Here is a 17,431-nt window from a genome sequence, read left to right as displayed (position 1 = left end):
ACACTGAACACACAGGTTATTTAAGCCGTCCACAGCGGACGATGTGTTTCTTTCTCCAACAACTCAAAATAAACCACGATTGTTGGTTGTTGATTGTTGGATTAAAGAGGTAAATAGTTACCTATTTAAGGATCTGGGATAATGGGATTGTTGTCAATATTTTCAAACAACACTTTTTAAGAAGCAAATAAAATATCGATTAAATCATTCAAAAATATAAAAAATATTATTGTTTTGAAAATACACTTGTTCTTTTCACTCCCTGATCTGTTTTTGTTTGTGGGCGGGCCTTAGGAAGCTGCCTGCTGATTGGCTACTGACCGGAAATCTCCACAGACTTGGAGTCGGTGTCCGTCTGGAAGTTATAATCTGACAAACGTTAGATATTTGTCGAATGTCGACAGGCAAAACCTGGAGAACGAGTTGTTTAAATCTTAAAAAGTGTTGTATTGACAATGATCTAATTCCACAAGCTTCCTCCTGGAGGTAACGACGTGTAACTTTCCGTCCGTTGCCGCGATCCTAAAAAGAGGCTGCAATCACCTGCTCGGACAAATAAAACCAGCACGCTCGAATGAGCAGTGACTTGCAAGAAAGTTTTAAAAGGTTCTTAACATGTAATTCTCTGGTTCTTTTTATTTTTTCAACACAAATCAATAACATTCACTTTCTATTCTACAATACCTCAAGGCCACAGTAGTGGAGTAAAACAGATGAGGCCAGGTGCTGTGCTGAACAGGAATGATTGAGTCCTTTTCCCTATTTCTTATTTATTGTTTTTTTTGTTGCTGTTATTCTAGTGTTTAAAAAATCAATTTCCATGACGCTTAATTCCATCTAGGAACGCATTATTTGATTCTGGTTTTGTCTTCAACACAGTGTTGATTATCAAAGATTTCATTAGATATACAAACAGTATTTATCCGTACCATGTATGTGGGTTTTACTTCAGATTTTCAGTTTTTTTTAATGCTGCATTGACTCGTTCTGATCATCTTCTTTTACATTTAAGTGCCAATAAAACCAACCAAGTTAAAATGAGGACGTCTGCCTCATCTTTGACTATAAAACGACCTCTATAACTACTAAATGTCCCTAAATAAAAGGGCTTAAATGCAAAGCTCTGACCCAAAACAGTCACAGGCTTCACTGTACACAGTACACTGTGCCATGTGCAGGCAAAAGTGACAACCACGAAAAAACTTCAAGCAAACAAAATCCTTCCAGCTGCGATGAGAAAGAATAAATCACATCTAAACTGTATTTACATAACTTTCCTGTGGGAAACAAAACAAACACGCGGCGTTTCTTGTCTCCGCTCGCGACGACGTCACCTGAATGATGAATGGCTCGAACCCCACAGTCTGCTACGACAGCTCACTCACACTGACGGCTTCCTCAGAGGAACAAGAAGCCTGACATTCTTGTACAGTATTTCATCTTCACCGTCACCGTTTCATTTCTTTCTTTCTTACTCTGCGGTGTGTGGACTTTGTTCTCGCTTCTTTAAAGACATGCGTTTGTGTGTGTTTAGATCTTTTTTTTCCCCCACCAGTTTGGTGTAAGGTTCCTTCTCTCGGTCTAGTGCATAAATGAAAAAGCATTAATCATGTGTTAGGCTCCTCAGTACTGGTGTCCATATTACTGAGACCTAAATGATCTGTATTAATCAGCAGCTAATTACAGGCAGAAATGTGTCCGGCTAAGCAGATCTAATGAGTCAGCGCAGTCGTCTGTGTCGTGGTTTGCTTCTTACGGTGCTCGCAAATTATGAATCTTCAAGGAGTTACTGGTGCGTGACCCTCCTGCTGGCTGTCTGTCCCTACATACAGCACACACACACACACACATATACTGCTGGAAACGGACAAATAAAAAAAAATAAAACTCCACTGTCCTCCTTCCACCATGCCAATATAGTATTTATAGACAAATACCATGAAATGCACCAGCAGGGGAAGTTGAGGGTTTAAAAATTGATATACTGACTCTCATTGTTATTGTTTTCCATAGACGGTAGACAAAAAAAAAAAAAACTGGATGTAGTCTTGCTGTCTACGAAGTGATGAGAAAACTCTGTTCTCAGGAATGGCCAGCAGGGGGCATCTCAACTGGTCAGTTTTTAAGCACGCCTATGAGAAAAGTAGCTTAGTTTCCATCCATTTTCTACCACTTTCTCCTCCACATGAGGGTCACCATATCTTAGCTTCTTAAATGTGAATATTTTTTGGTTTCTTTGCTCCATACGACAAAAAAATTCATTAAAACTGAATTTTTGGTTTTTGGACAAAACAAGACATTTGAGAACATCGTCCTTTCCTCGGTTTGAGAAACCCTGAACCAAACAATTCCTTGATTAATTCATCGATTGTGAAAATAATTGTCAGTTTGCAGCCCGAGGTCACAATCTCAGCGGACATAGGGCGATAGGCGGAGTGCACCCTGGAGACATCGCCAGTCCATCACAGGGCCACATAGAGACAAACAACCATCCACTCTCACGCCTACGTTAATCTGCATAATCCCCAAATCTGCATGTTTTCGGACTGTGGCAAGTCCCATGCAGAAAGACCCTTGTTCCGACCGGGCCTCGAATCCCAGTCGCTTTTGAACTTGGCCGAGGAGTTCAAATTCAAACCTTTTATCCAACAATCATGCATCAAGTGATTATCATGGGATCACTAAATTCAAATCACTCTTGCTTTTATCCATTTTTTTTTGGCTTCTATTATGAAATATGTGCAGCCCTGGCAGATGTGTGGCTCTATTCTGAAGAGACATGGTGTTTATTTGAGTACAGAGGCTTATTTTAAAACTATATTATGGCAGTTTTAAAGATAAACTTCCGTTGTAAAACAGAGTAGCAGCAGCAGCTCTGCAGCAGACGTGCAAACAGTTTCAGGAGACGCGACAAATCAGCCACGCGGCCGTCACACGCTGCACACACACACATGCCCACTGTGTTGTCAGTATCAGACTTACCTACTAAAAAACGGCAGTGTTAAAAATGATGAACCTGAGGCTGCAAAACAGCCCGACGCTTTGCCAATTGTTGTTATCAAGCTGACAAAAGGCACCTTTGTTGTTGCTGAGCATTTGAAAGACATTTCATTTACGCATGACAAGCTGCAATCTGAAATTGGATTTTGAACTAAATATGACGCTGTTATTTCTGGCTGATTTTACCAAAAGGACGGCATTAAACAAACTCCCGCTCTGTCTCCGGGTGTGAAAACAAATTTAGGACTTTTTAAGTCTGACCTCAATAAGATCGGAGTTTCTTATATCTGATCCTTAAAGCTCTTGACGTGCTACAAAGGCGGAAAGTCCTCTCTCCAACCTTGACTGCAGCTGACTGAACAGAGGAAGTGGAATAAAAGGGAAGTCTCACTTTGCATTCCTAAACATATTGTTGGATTAAAAGTGTTGCACACAAAACCTCTTGTAAAGTCAGAGTTACACGGAGCACGCTGGCAACCCGGCGTGGAAACAAATTACAGCTACGAGAAGCAATAAACGTGATCCACTTAGAAACACAACGTTAAAGCCACGCAAAAAACACTCGAGTGCATTGTTTATGACTCCAAGCTGCAATTCGGCCTCGACGGCGGCTGCCAACGGCCTGAGGAAGTCATGTGATTCACTTCTGACCCCGATGACAAAGAAGATGTGTGTCCACATCAGTGTTTAGCTGTTGACTCAGCCTCCAACTCATCAGTGATACACACAAACACGCACGCACGCACGCACACACGCACACACACGCCCCACTCCCACTTGGCAGAAAACCCGTGGCAGCCTTTCAAACAGCTCTCCACAGGTACGGCGCTACAAATTGCCTTCGATTCAGCTGCTGCATCAGCTGGTTTTGACAGCTGCGAGGCGGATAATTGGTTCAACTGTGAAGAAATATAGAACAAGCAGGGATACTTTGGCCTTGTGGGCCGGCCAAATGCACTGTTTTATTGTTAATCCCAATTTGTGGCGATAAAAGACGGGGAAAAGGAATGAAAGGGAAGAAAAGGAATACCGGAATCAGATAATATAGTAAATGTTATACAGTATGTGCCTATCAAAGGAAGTTGTCTTTGTTGCTTTGACTCATTTATTTATTGTTTTTGTTTTTTTAAAGAGAGACAAACCATAATACAAACTATGTAAAGGAAACACTGTCTTCTCTGAACTTCTCTTAGCATTAAAGCTGCAGGACGAAGGCGTTAATCAGCGTTAATCATATGTCTTATATCTCAAAATGTCAGAGGTGCGGGACTCGACTTAGACTTGATTAAAATAACTGGAAATGACTTCACTTATATTTACGTTACAAACCTGGCAACCGAGTAACACCACTATCTGACATTCAATTCAACACTTCAAATCCCACAAAGGAAGATAAGACAGGAAGTCAGTTGGTCGCTATTTTAATCGAACACTAGTAAACGTTTTGGTGGATGTGCCGTTTTACTGATGTTAGTTTTATATAAATTATTCACTTGTATGGAACCAATTTGCCAAAAAATTGGAATAATAATAATTAAAGCCCTTAATTTCAAGCTTTTTGACACATTTGTGTAAATGATACAAATGTCCTTTTATAGAAAACAATTTTTTATAATATGTCTCTTAGTACCACTCGACTAAGCAGCAGTATTATTAGACTGTTGATACAGTACATACTGATACTGCTTATCAATGCTGGTACTTTATTTATTCTACTACTTCTCTATAATTTGGTGCCGAGGACACCTGAATGCAAGAGCGGTGAAGAAGTGTGTACTTCTAATCTCACACTTCTCTGTAATGAAGGGCTTTCTATCTTTTACAATAACCTAAATTGGATTTATCTGCAGAAAGTGTTGCTGCCAACAGTGTCGTGATGAAGTAGCAGCAACATTTAACCGTAACAAGTGTCGAGAAGTTGCCACAACACTGCCTCGCTCTTGTCGTACTGTTGTATTTGTGCGCGTCTTTGTGGCGCTGCTTGTGTTACACACTTCACCTGCAACTACACTTACAGCCCTTGCATTTAGTGACATTATTTTTAGGGAAATGTTGACACTGACAAATACTTGTGTGACATAATACAGGAATGGATTAATATTGTAGATAATATCTATGTTATGAAAGGATTGCCTAAAAAGAGGGTTCCTCTCCCACCGCGTTTTAGTTCTTCTCATTCAAAAATAGGACTGCAGAGGACAGTTTGTCCGTTTCTTTACACCATTGTTCTAATATGTCTGCTGTTCAAAAACTTAAATAAAGCAAAGACTCTGTGTTTCCACTACATTTAGCAAAGAGAGGCCAAAGTGAGTCACACACACAATCTTCTAATGCTGGTAAATTAAAAAAATTAAATCAATAGGGAAGATGGGAAGCTGAAAATACAAAAGAGTGTAGTAGCAACCGTACCAATTTAGTACAACATCCAGAGGGAACCTTTAACATCGTAAAACCATTTAGATTCAAGCGAATCTGCAATTCTTTCCAATGACTTGCCATTTTTCTTTGCTAAAACCATGGATGTTTGTCAAATACACACAAGCAGCTGTTTATCCAGCAAGTCTCTGTTTGCAGATCGTCCACGTGGAATGACAATGAGGCTCAGAGATCCTGTTTTTTTTTTTACTTTTTTGATTTCTCTCTCAAGCTCGGCGTAAACGCTCTCACGCTGATCGCCATCTAAAGATCGGCGCTTTCTTTTGAGAACTGAAATGACGCCGCATTATCCCGCAAACGTCCTGTAATTTGAAAATCATTATCATCCAGTGCCACGTTGAATCATTTGCAGGTCTCGCTTGTTAAAACTTTGCATCAGTTTGGCTGATTTAAACGTTATCAGTGTGCCCGCCTATCACTAAAGACGTTCAACCCGACCCCCCCTCAGTGTGGCCTTTACCAGCAATAGAGGTAACGGCGCTCATTAAAGCTATCATGATCCTTTCTCTTGGGACAAGCAGCTACATGAAAGCTAAGAAAAACAACCTTAGCTCACTTTTAATGGGGCTGATTGGGGGGGGAGCACTGTCCATGACAGACCAAGGAAGGCAGCCTATATTTGTTTTCCAGTGCGAGTTGCAATCTGCCTTTAGCCATTGCGTGAGATTTATAGGGGGACTGAATGCAAAACATTCCCGTGAAGACGTTTATTTATCAGGAGTATTTCATTAGAGGGGGGATTTAGCTGGAGAGTGGGAGTTCATGCGCTCATAAATTTAGTTTGGCACACTGATTGTTCAGCAGATCGTTGGGTAAATGAGTGAATGCCGGCAGCCAGAAGAAGCAGCAGCAGCTCTCTCCACCGCGCTATTATTTCCTGCCGAGGGCTCCCTAAACACACGCTAAAGCTGGCTACCTTGGCTTGGGGGTGAACTATTTATGAACTTGACAATCTCCACTTGTCAAGAGTCCATGCAGGAGAGGCAGCGAGGGCAGTGGAGGTTTTCCTCCGCAGCAAATTAGAGCAGCAAAGTCAAGTGATGGGCACTATAAAGAATACAGGAGGGCGAAATAAAACCACCAGTGACTTAAGGGGGATAATTCACCCTGAGCCAAGATCGACAACCTAAAGAACCTGTATCAAGTCCCTCAATATCTATTGATTTAATCCTATGACTATTAACTCCACTGGCGTGTGTCCCCATTGTGTCTGCGTAAGTCAGAGATTCAAAGAGATGAATGAACTATACCAAAACCCTGAAGTAAGACATACACTGTACTCCTAACCTACAAAGCTAGAAGAAAATGATCTTATAGGTCCAGCAAAAGACCAAGAAAACATCCTAATGTCAATCCAAAACCCAAAAATATAAAAATAAATCCTACGAGGCAAGGAAAAGCAGCACATTGTGTGAATCTCATGTCACCAGGTGACGTTTACGCAAGCACACAGGAAGCGATGGAGGCACCAGCAACATTGTGCTAGTAAAGCGAGGCGGCTGCAAACATGACGAACAACACAAAGCACCGCCCATGGAAAATTGGTCTTTAAACTGATTGATGAGACAAATGCTTCTTGGCCCCTCCCACCACTGTGCTCCCAATGTCCTTGTTCTGTGTAAATGTGCCTGTATGTGACGCTCTCTGCCTTCTCAATTGCCCCAGGGGCATAAATGAAGTTTCCTGAATCGTATGCGCACAGACGCTCCCTCAGTCTAGTCTGATAGTATTGCTTGACAGATACCTGTTCAAACTAAACTTTCATAAATCATCATTCATCTTTTATCGTGTCAAACACCAGTGCACTGAATTCAAACCATTCTAAAAAAACATTTTTGGCCAAGAGAAACCAAGTGTGAGGAACTTTTACTCATAATTTTCTGAGATTTGAATGACACATTATGTCCTGAGCAACACACCTGGTCCCACAATGTCCATGTTGAAAGGATCATCAGGAAAAGTCCAAATATTTTCTGCAAACCGTCTGAACATCTAAGACTTGAAGGAAAAAAAAGAGGTTCAATGATGGATTACGTCAAGGTTCAGTGACTGGGTGTGTTTGACAAACGTGCCTTTAGGCAGAATCCTCCCGAGTGTGCAGCTTAGGATGTATATAAATATGTGCCATACAAACTTCCCCCTGTAATTTTGAAGAAACGAGTAGCGCGAAATTCCTCCACAAAAAGAGACACGACAAGTTCTGGCCACAAATCCTGGCCAAGCTCTGGCAAAGAACCAACAACTCAAAAGCTTTTGCTGCTTTTACATCAGCACTAAATTATTCATTATAGCTCCATCAATGCATTAAGAGGGTCAGTGTTGGCGTTGGCTGTGATTTGTCATTCAATAAAGATTACTTGTACTTTATCACTTACTGGGATTTATACTAATTTAAATTTTATATATTAGCAAAATGGCAACGTGTTTAACTCATACAACATGTGCATGTAATGTCTTGAATAAACCTGGTTTAATAGACCTTTTACACAGCAGATATTTATAACCCCAACACAAGTTTTACCAATAACATTATTTAGTTATTAATTAGGGTTCCACTCCAGGTTTTAAGTATAATTCCTTGACATGGTGACTTTGACCTTCTTTAAACGCCGAAAACTCTGTCAAGTCATCTTCCAAGTCCAGGGGATGAAAAGGAATTTCCCCTCAAGGTGTTGAGACAGATGTCGGTAACTTAAATTTCTCAAGGGATTTCAGGTTTTCTAATCTCAGCTGACAAAGGGCGATAGGTCCCCCTGCCCTAAAGCATAACCTGATTTATCATCTATTTTATTATAAATAAAATAGAATAGACCTGAAAGTATTGACTGGGACGAGAGCTGCAACTAATGATTATTTTCATAATCGATTAATCTGTCGATAATTTTCTCGATTAAATCGATTGGTCCATAAAATATCAGAAAACCTTAAAAATGTTAATCGGTGTTGGTCAAACCTGGACCATGTTCAAACCATGTTCTCAAATGTCTTGTTTTGTCCACAAACCAAAATGATTCACTTTGAATGATTTCTTTGTTATCCAGAGCAAAGAAATGAAGAAAATATTCACATTTAAGAAGCTTAAACAATCTGAAATCTTGTTTTAATCACGAAAAAAAACTTCAAACGGATTATCGATAATCAAAATAGTTGTCGATTAATTTAGTAATCGATTAATAATCCATTAATTCAGCTCTAAGTGAGACCAGAAACTCTTTTATATGTAGAGTTATCTACGGAGTCTCCCCTGTGGGCCACTGAATGCGGGTTTCGGGCACTTCTGCATTTGCTTCACTTTCCAAACCAAAACATCACATCCACTTTTTTTAAACGGTCTTTAAACCACAGAGGTCACGACTGATCGACCTCTACTGACTTTAGCCAGAACGTCCTTGTGCTATTCATTTGTAACTTGTTGTTACACTACACTACATAACAGCCGTCACCACTGACCAAAAAGTCTACTGACATGTTTAAGTTGGTCTTGACTTAAGTGCTGAGACGTCATTTATCACTACTGTGTGTTGCTAAACTGTGCAAGTCTATCTTGCACCTGTCATTTAATTCCAACGTGAGCGCAAGGGATTTAAGTAACTGCAGAGGGCTGTTAAATACAAAGACCATTAGGAGGGAAACCTGCATATGGTCAGCATAAATACTGCCGGTCTAAAGGGCTGACAAGGCATGCGACTCAGGAGCCATGAAGAGAAGAAACCTGATATGTGTGTGATTGCTAATTCTTGCCTGAGTGCTACATCCACCATCTGTTTACGCTGACTTACACTTAAGCTTTAGAGAGTGTAAACACAAAGAATGTAGGTTTTTGTGTTAGACCCACTTTGGTTAGTCTGACTAAAATAGAACTCTTAAAATGCATGTAAACACTGAGATCATTGCGATTGGGAGCTGAATTACTACAACATGGACAAGAATCTGAGTCACAACAATCAACACGACTGTCGTGGGTCTAGTTCCACCCGTAACATACCGTAGGGGTCAGTTATTTTGGTCCCGAATGGAAACGCAAAAAAAAATATGTACCATACAAAAACAAAACCGTTCCACTCGATGGAAACACGCCCATAAGACAGCAGCAACAAAAACATCAGGAAATTCAGGCAAGACCTCTTTGTATGCTCTACCAGCTTCAAGGATGGAATATTTTATAAGTTAAAGGATGGTAGGAAGACTTCAAATGGCGTGCTAACAATTAGCCACAAGCTAAACAAGAAACCAAACGATTTGGGCAAACTTACACAGCCAAGTTAATCTGACATTGCATATTTTTACTTTAAAACAACACGATTAAATAAAGTTGATATAAAAAACTTGGGTTTTTGAGTAATAAGAATATAAAACTACGATTTAAAGCCAAGAATAGTGACCTATATCATTTTCTTGAGTGCAGAATAGCAGAGGTGGACACACTTGAGTCAATAAATCAAAGCCCGACTAGTGCTTGTATACAAGGACCAGTTAAACAGCATGATCAAGCTAATCAACTTGACTGTGCGTGGAAAGTACAAAGCTGATTCTCACTCTGCCGGTTTAACCACATCCAGGGGATTCTGTTTTATCACCTGGCTAAATAAGTCTATCGATCCACATGAGGGTCAGTTCACATCAAGATGATTTCCATTGACCAACAACGTTATCCAGCAACCTGTTCTGCAGAATTCTACAGTCAAATGTGTTGAGTTTGCAGCACAGGTTTCACCATCAGTGGAGCATCAAGTTTCATTCTCGCTGCACGTTGTGTCTAAAAACAAAGCAAAGGGACAAACTGTTCAAAATACACAGGGAAACAAAAGCCTTCTCTCCACAGCAGACGACCGAATGTATGATACCGAGGGTTTATTTCATCCACGGTCAGTTATTGTGAAGCGGAACAACTTCCTTTACCTGTTCCGTTCCATCACTTATTACTGACTTATTAACTGACAGAACGGCTCAAATCTGTCCGTATACAGTATTGAACAAACAGCACAGGATGACTAACGTGGAAAAAAAGTATAGAGTTCCTGCATGTAAGCACTTGCTGTCAGCTGACAAACAAGAACTGAAAAGAAAAAGGAAGCAGAGAACAATAAGAGCCTGAAACTGACGCAGATATGGGAACTTGTACGAAGATCCCCTTTGAGAGTGAAACATAATATGACTACGAAGTTCACCACAGGCTGCGTGGAAATCTGCATGCGCCGACAAGAGAGCGCAAGTAATGGATTTAAAACTGGCAAAAACAGGCAAGAAAAGGCAGTGTGACAGCAACAGAATCCCAAAGATATTCGACATCACACGCGCCTGAGAGTAAACATGCCAAGACCAAAACAACAAATGCTAGTACCTACTGCACACAGGCTGGATTTGCACAGAGGTTGTGTAAGGTAACCTCTCTACAGTTGATGGTTTTCGGGAATGTGGTTGTCGGAGATTCAGACACAGATTCAACATATTATCGCACGGCGCCGAGCGCAGCGATGTTTCCAAGAACCAGCTTGAGACCGGACACTTGCTCTGCACTGCCAGCAGGGACAGAAGGGAAAACAGATTTTATCCACTTTAAACGGCTCATGTAATACGATTCTAAGTCTGCTCCGGTCTATGACATTATAGGAACATTCTCACTGTTTCTTCTTGCCGTTAGACAGCCTTTTCCAGCTGGACACTCACTCAGTAGAGTCGCACCAGAATCCACAGGGAAAATCTGTTTTCACTGCTGCCTCCATCAGTTACGTTCATATGTGTTATTTTGAGATTTCAGAAAATTCTTTGTTCAGACTTAACACAAGTGGCATAAACTGACCAAATACAGTACACCTGTGAGCGGTTTACAACGTTTACTGTATAACTGAGGCCTCAGTGGACTTGAGAGTGTGTGAAAATTATCCTGTAAGGACTAAATAACTTTCAATATCTGGCAGTTATTTACAACTGAATGCATGTTGAAATAGTGTATTAACAATTTGAAATAATAAAAAAAAAACCCACATGTTTCAGTCTTTGTCTAAATGTCCAAAAACAGGCCAAACTTTTTCCAACTCTCTCCTCTCTGGTGACAAAGACGCTGATTCACCGGCTTCCTGCAACGGCGCGAATGAAATTGCCGTAATAACCACACGCTGTGCTTTGACTCGCAACTTCTCAGCTTTTCAGAAAGCATCGCGTATTTACGTTGATGTTGAAATGCTCTCGTGCAAACGTGTCAAAGGGTTAAAAACCCTGAAGGTCTGATGTGTGACGGTTTTGTGTGCCTCTGCTGTTTGCAGAAATGATTGATATTCAGCCATACAGCCTCCCATTTCCATAACAGCCCTCCTCAGCAGTTTGGTTTTTCTTTTGGTCAGAGGGAGCGTCAACATTTACTTTACGTGAAGTTGTGATTGCTCAAAGGCGTCAGCAGCAGGTGGACTCGGTTCGTCTAGCACCCAAAATGAGATTTCGCCCTGCTCAGCAATACAGGATGACCCTGTGCTGAAGCTGCATGAGCATAATCCTCATTGTGCATCTCATGTATTACAATATATTAGGGATGCAAAGTTTCTTAAAGATAAAAAAAAAAAAAACCTGGGGTAAACAAAAAAGTGTAAAAAGTTATCTTTGAGCAAAGTTTCATCAGCCGAGTTGCAACTGTTTCCTTATCTATGTAGAAAACAACTCATTAGCTTTGGTTGTTATTATTATTATGGTTCAGGCGGTGAGCATTATTTTCATTCAGTTGAGACTTTAGAGGAGTCTTTGAGGATTTGCAGAGCAATTCATAACAAATTCAGGACCATGTAAAGCAAACGCAGAGATTCTACTCTTCACACATTATATATGAGACTCTCTTGGGGAAAAGAGTGTCTGTGAAAATGTGAAAAAAAAAAAATGACAACTATGGAGTCTAGACTGGAAACAGTTTCTCTCCAGTTTGGGATTTATTAGGTGTGTCAAAAAAATATGGCTCTATTGGCCTGTTTGCACCGGCTCTACACGCCTCGGCACGGCAAGGCACAGTTAAGTTGTAATTCCACTAGTATAATACCTGGTAAGAATCAAGCCGAACTATGCCGAACTGTAGATCAGTTAAAGGTGACATAGAATGCTTGTATCACACAGATATGTTAGTTATGGAGGTCTACTTACAAATATTAACTTGTTTTCATGGTTAAAAACCTCCTAATCGCTGCAAACGAGCCGATCAAAATATCTCCTCACTGACGCTCTCGTCAGCCGTGCTGTTTCAGACCAAAACCACACCCCTAGAATGTGGACTGTGTTGTGATTGGCCAGCCAACGAGAGCTTTCCCACTGTCCTATGATTGGCCAGGTACCTGGAAGTGACGTAATAGATAGGCCAGCTCTCAGATTCACAGCTCCCCCTCTGGCACGGTGGATGCTCTGCATCTCAGCAGCTACAACGAGAGTAGTTCTTCTTCTTCTGCGGTTGAATGTACGCAACCGGATGTGCCCGGACGAGTGCCCGCACCAGGAGGCGCTACGGTGGTGAGAGGAGTGGTGAGGATTTCTGATGACGACATCAAATTAAGGAAGTGCCGATCCGCTTCGCAGAGCCCAGGAAAACAATACAACACTATTTTCTCAGCAGTGGCTGAACTGTTTGTTCTGAAACTTTAGGGTTTCATAAACGAGGTAATGACGCAGATACACACACAAACGCAGCGTTAATTGGAGCTTCCGGTCTATGTGGGCTTTAAAAAGACTTAACAATCCTAAAAACGTGGGTTAATCTCCAATAATTAGTCGCGTGTAAAACAAAGTCACGGCAGTTTCATGCAGCAGTGCAGTAAGGACTCCTCCCACGTTGAGTAGGTACTTTTTTGTAGTGGAAAACCAACCTAAACCATGCCATGCCGTGCCGAGGCGAGGCGAGCTGGGACCGTAGGTGGAAAAGGGGCTTATAATGCACCAGAGCCACAGTTAACATTACATTACTCCAAAACCAATGTAATATAATGATATAAAAACACATTCTTTATCAGCGGTTTACCCATTCACTCATGTTCACTACACTACTGTCTTACCTTGATGCAAAAACATGCCGAAAACTCACCCAAATCCTCAATAATCTGACAATCTTCATAATAATTATCTTTGTCAAGTGGTTTGAACATTTTGCAAATGAATTTCAAGTATTAAGGCGTTAAACCAGAGTAAATTGAGCGGATTAACCAACCAACTGGCCTTTGCACACACAAGGCACTACTTCAAGCTCTCAGAATTTCAATGAGCAATCAGGCATTTTGTTTTTTTTAGTTAAATTAGATTTTTTTTCTTTTCACTCACAGGACCAGCCAGCATGGATAAAAACAACAAGTCAGCGGAGCTCAAGATGATGTCAGTACATGATTTTTAAACTTCCAGTAAATGTTCAGAGGACATCTGCTCTGATACGCCGTTCCAGCTGTTCCCTGACCTTGGTATTTAAGTGGCAAGAAATGAGTGGCGAGACAGTCCCTAACATTTGAATCCCTCCCTTGCGACAGCACTGTGACCTTTGCGATTCTTTAAATTCATCTTGAGAATACTGCATTCTTCGTCAACTGCTCTCCGCTCAACAAATCTGAAATCCATATCTTTCACAACGTAACGCAATTATTAATATTCGTCACATATCGTAGCGTTCATTGAGGTAATCACAGACTCCTCCCTGTGTGTCAGTCCACCAGAGCCATGGACTAAAATACAGTTCAGAAACTGCAACTGAATGTGCAAAATAAGAGATGGTGACGGAATTATTTCCAGGGAAATTGGGCAGAAAACTCCTGAGTGAGATTTATAAAAGGGGAGTGCACTAAAGGTCAGTGTTACAGTGGCTCGCCTTATCTCATGAGTCTTGTTTTATCAGCCGGCAAAGACATACAGTCCATGAGTCATCAGCATTGATTTCCTGTCACTGATCTCCATGATACTAACACGCCCCCCCCTCCAAGAGAGAGGTCAAGCACAATCACCCCGAACCTGTGGACCATCAAAGCTGAGGCGGTTTGGAGACACTGCAAACACGGACTCCAGCAGAGACCTGGTGCAGGGTCATTAATCCAGATATCGATCGTGTTTGCATGAATGGCGATATTCTGATAGCATCCAGATTACAACAAGAGTCTGAATAACACACTGGCTACCTCTACACGGACACACTTTAGATCTCAAACCTGTGGAATCTCCTCCCTGAAACCGTTTGTGTCCTCCTGGTGTTCTGTCAGGATTAAAACACTGAAAACCGTTTCCAGAGTTTGGTGTGTCTTTTGTCGCCTACCTTTTTAAAATCAAGTCAAACTTGAAAAGTGGGGCAGGCGTCAGACATGAATTATCGGATTATGATGTTTACAAGAGTTGTTAAAAGAATGTTCCTTATGTAGTCCTGAATCTAATCTATATTATGTCCATTTAATGCGACTAAAACAGAACACTCCACATGTCCTAATCTGTTTAGTGACTTAAGTTTACAAGGAAAAGTATGTTTAAATGGCGGTGTACTATTCAGACTATTATCTTAATTTGGTTTATAAAATAATCATTTAAATATGTTTGTCTTTAAAGCTCTTATCGTAAAGTTGCCATTGCTATTGTCAGAAATTCTGGACCTCTTTTAAAATTCTGAATTCAGATTATGTTCTGTAACATGTCTAAAGGTCAAGTGAACATTTTAAACTGAATAATCAAATAATCTCTATGCTTCAACTAACAGTAATATTCTGATATCCCGAGTTGGACAATAATCTGATTAGGACACTGCCATATGAATGGCATATCCTGATTAATTTAATTGGATACCCAGGGCCATCAGTAATCAGATTTAGAAGTGGAGTATTCTGATTTTAGTAACAATATGTAAACGTGTGTACATCTTAATCAGATTATAAGGACCATTATGATCAGACTATATTCTATAACATGTCAAAAGGTATACAAATGGAATATTTTATGAACAATCTTTGAAAGTGATTAAGAACAATAGTCAGATTATTGATGTCGTTTAAAGCATAATCACTGACTGAGTTTGTTTTAATTAACAGAAATATTCTGATAACAAACCAATTAAGACACTAATCTGATTAGGACTTCTGATGAATTCAACTGGAACAGGGTCATACCCGGGACCATTAGTATTCTGATTTTAGTAGCAATATGTAGACATCTTAATCAGATTAGAAGGACCATTTGGAGTTTAAAATCAGATTAGATGTAAAATGTAAAAAATAAAAGGCAGTAGTTGGATTATTGGGATCCACATAAACATAGTCGCCGTGTTTAACTATCAAGGCTTTTACCTGCGACAGTGACATGATGTTTTATGACGTTACGTATCCACCTGCTCTGCTCTGCTCTGCTCTGGGGCCTGCAGACCGGACCAGACCTCAACATACCTGCATAACACATCCACCCCAAGTTCCACTCCTTTCTCCCCAGAGGTCGGGAGTTAGCATTCCCATACATCATGGATTAATGTGCCTGCCAATGCACATGAAACCTGAAAGACCACAGAGGGCTGTATATAGAGCAGGGACAGCAGCGCGTATTCACTTCTGCTTCAAGTTACAGAACCTTGTGTCAGATAAATAGAAAACATGACAAAGCAGAAATCATCACATACTATCAGATGTGTAGACCTGATGGAGCCTTGGACGGGTGCCTCAGTGGGTCAAAATAACAAAGCACATGCCAGCTGATCTCACAGATGTTTCAGTGACAGCTACAGTCAATCAAATCGAACGATCATGATAAGAGTAAGTAAAGGGAATACAGTGTACGGTGTTGCTCTCTCTGTGCTCTTCAACATTATTACCCATTTTCTCCTCCAATCAGTAGAAGGAAAGGACGCAAAAGTGCAAATGCGGATCTCTGCTTTAATCTATCAACTGCACTTTAATTAATAAAGGGAACTTTTCTCTGGGTCTCGTGAAGGGAAACTAATTATCATGAGATGTTGCTGTTGTTGATTCTTACTTGTCTGGTGTGATGTGCTCGTTGATGGCCCCCAGTGTGAGCAGGCTGTTGCTGCCTCCCTGCAGCAGCCTGCAGGTTGCCAGGTGCCGCTGGTACTGCTCCTTCAGACACACGTTCTCCGCGCACAAGTCGGACACTTGCTGCTCCAGCTCCTCTATGCGTCCCCTCTGCCTCTCCAGCAACTCCTGCTGCGTCTCGATGATCCTGTTCAGCTCCTTCAGATATTCCGCAGCCCTGCTCGGGTTCTCCGTCGGGCTCTCCATGATTTTTTATGCCCCCCCCTGCCACCCCCTCCACCCTCTTGTTAGCTGCGGTTCCGTGTGTGTGTGTGTGGTGTTGGTGTTGGTTCCGTGTCTTCTTCTTCTTTTTTTTTTTTAAGCGAAACAAATCACAGGGTTGCACCTTTTACGCCTCGCCATTGTGTTTCACGAAGCGCCGTGAGTGTGTGACAACACTCCCGGTGACACCACTAAGTCTCCCCCGCGCGAAACTAAACAAACATGTCCGTGACAAGCTGTGAATGACAGGCGCGCAGCTGTCCCTCTGTCCCTCTGTCCCCGTCTCGGTGTCTGCGTGTGTGTGCGTGTGTGAAGTCCGCCTGCCGTTGGTGGTGGCACCGTGTGACATTTTCCGTGGACCCAGTCCTCGCTCCACGCTGCTCCCGTGACTTTTCGTAAACAGACGCTGTCTGACTGTCGCGGGGGGAGAGGGGGCGGGGCTTCCAAGTTTTATGAACCTGCATATTATCATGGCACAGAGTGAGACACTGAGCTGTGATATCATCTCAGTGTCTCTGCTTGTCTCTGCGGCTCATGGAGGACGGAGAGGACTGGAGAGTGTCTCTTCATGGTCTTCACTCATTCATCTGATAGAGGAGAAAACAGCATGAAGATTTAGACTTTATTAAACAAGCAACTTACACCAAATATCACTGTTTTACAGTCACAGGAGCTGAAAACATTAAACAGGTTAAAGCTGCGGTACGTAAGTTTTGCTTTATTATACTAGTCATACTCGTTTTTTATTATTTTTTTATTTAAGCCAGGTT

At 41.3% G+C, this 17,431-nt stretch overlaps 1 protein-coding gene across 3 annotated transcripts in view; it reads right to left on the bottom strand.

The window, feature by feature from the left end:
- LOC122777375 (IQ motif and SEC7 domain-containing protein 1-like) overlaps positions 1-16,683 on the bottom strand; it is a 119,394-nt gene extending 102,711 nt beyond the window's left edge. For all 3 annotated transcript variants that reach the window (XM_044038570.1, XM_044038571.1, XM_044038577.1), the window contains exon 1: positions 16,384-16,683. In XM_044038570.1, the coding sequence (XP_043894505.1) occupies positions 16,384-16,646 (263 nt within the window). In that variant the 5' untranslated portion in view covers positions 16,647-16,683. The remainder of the gene's footprint in view (positions 1-16,383) is intronic.
- Between the last annotated feature and the right edge of the window lie 748 nt (positions 16,684-17,431).

Source organism: Solea senegalensis, linkage group LG11, assembly GCF_019176455.1.
Source record: "Solea senegalensis isolate Sse05_10M linkage group LG11, IFAPA_SoseM_1, whole genome shotgun sequence".
In the NCBI taxonomy this organism is placed as follows: Eukaryota; Metazoa; Chordata; class Actinopteri; order Pleuronectiformes; family Soleidae; genus Solea; species Solea senegalensis.
This window is presented reverse-complemented; position numbering and strand designations above follow the sequence as displayed.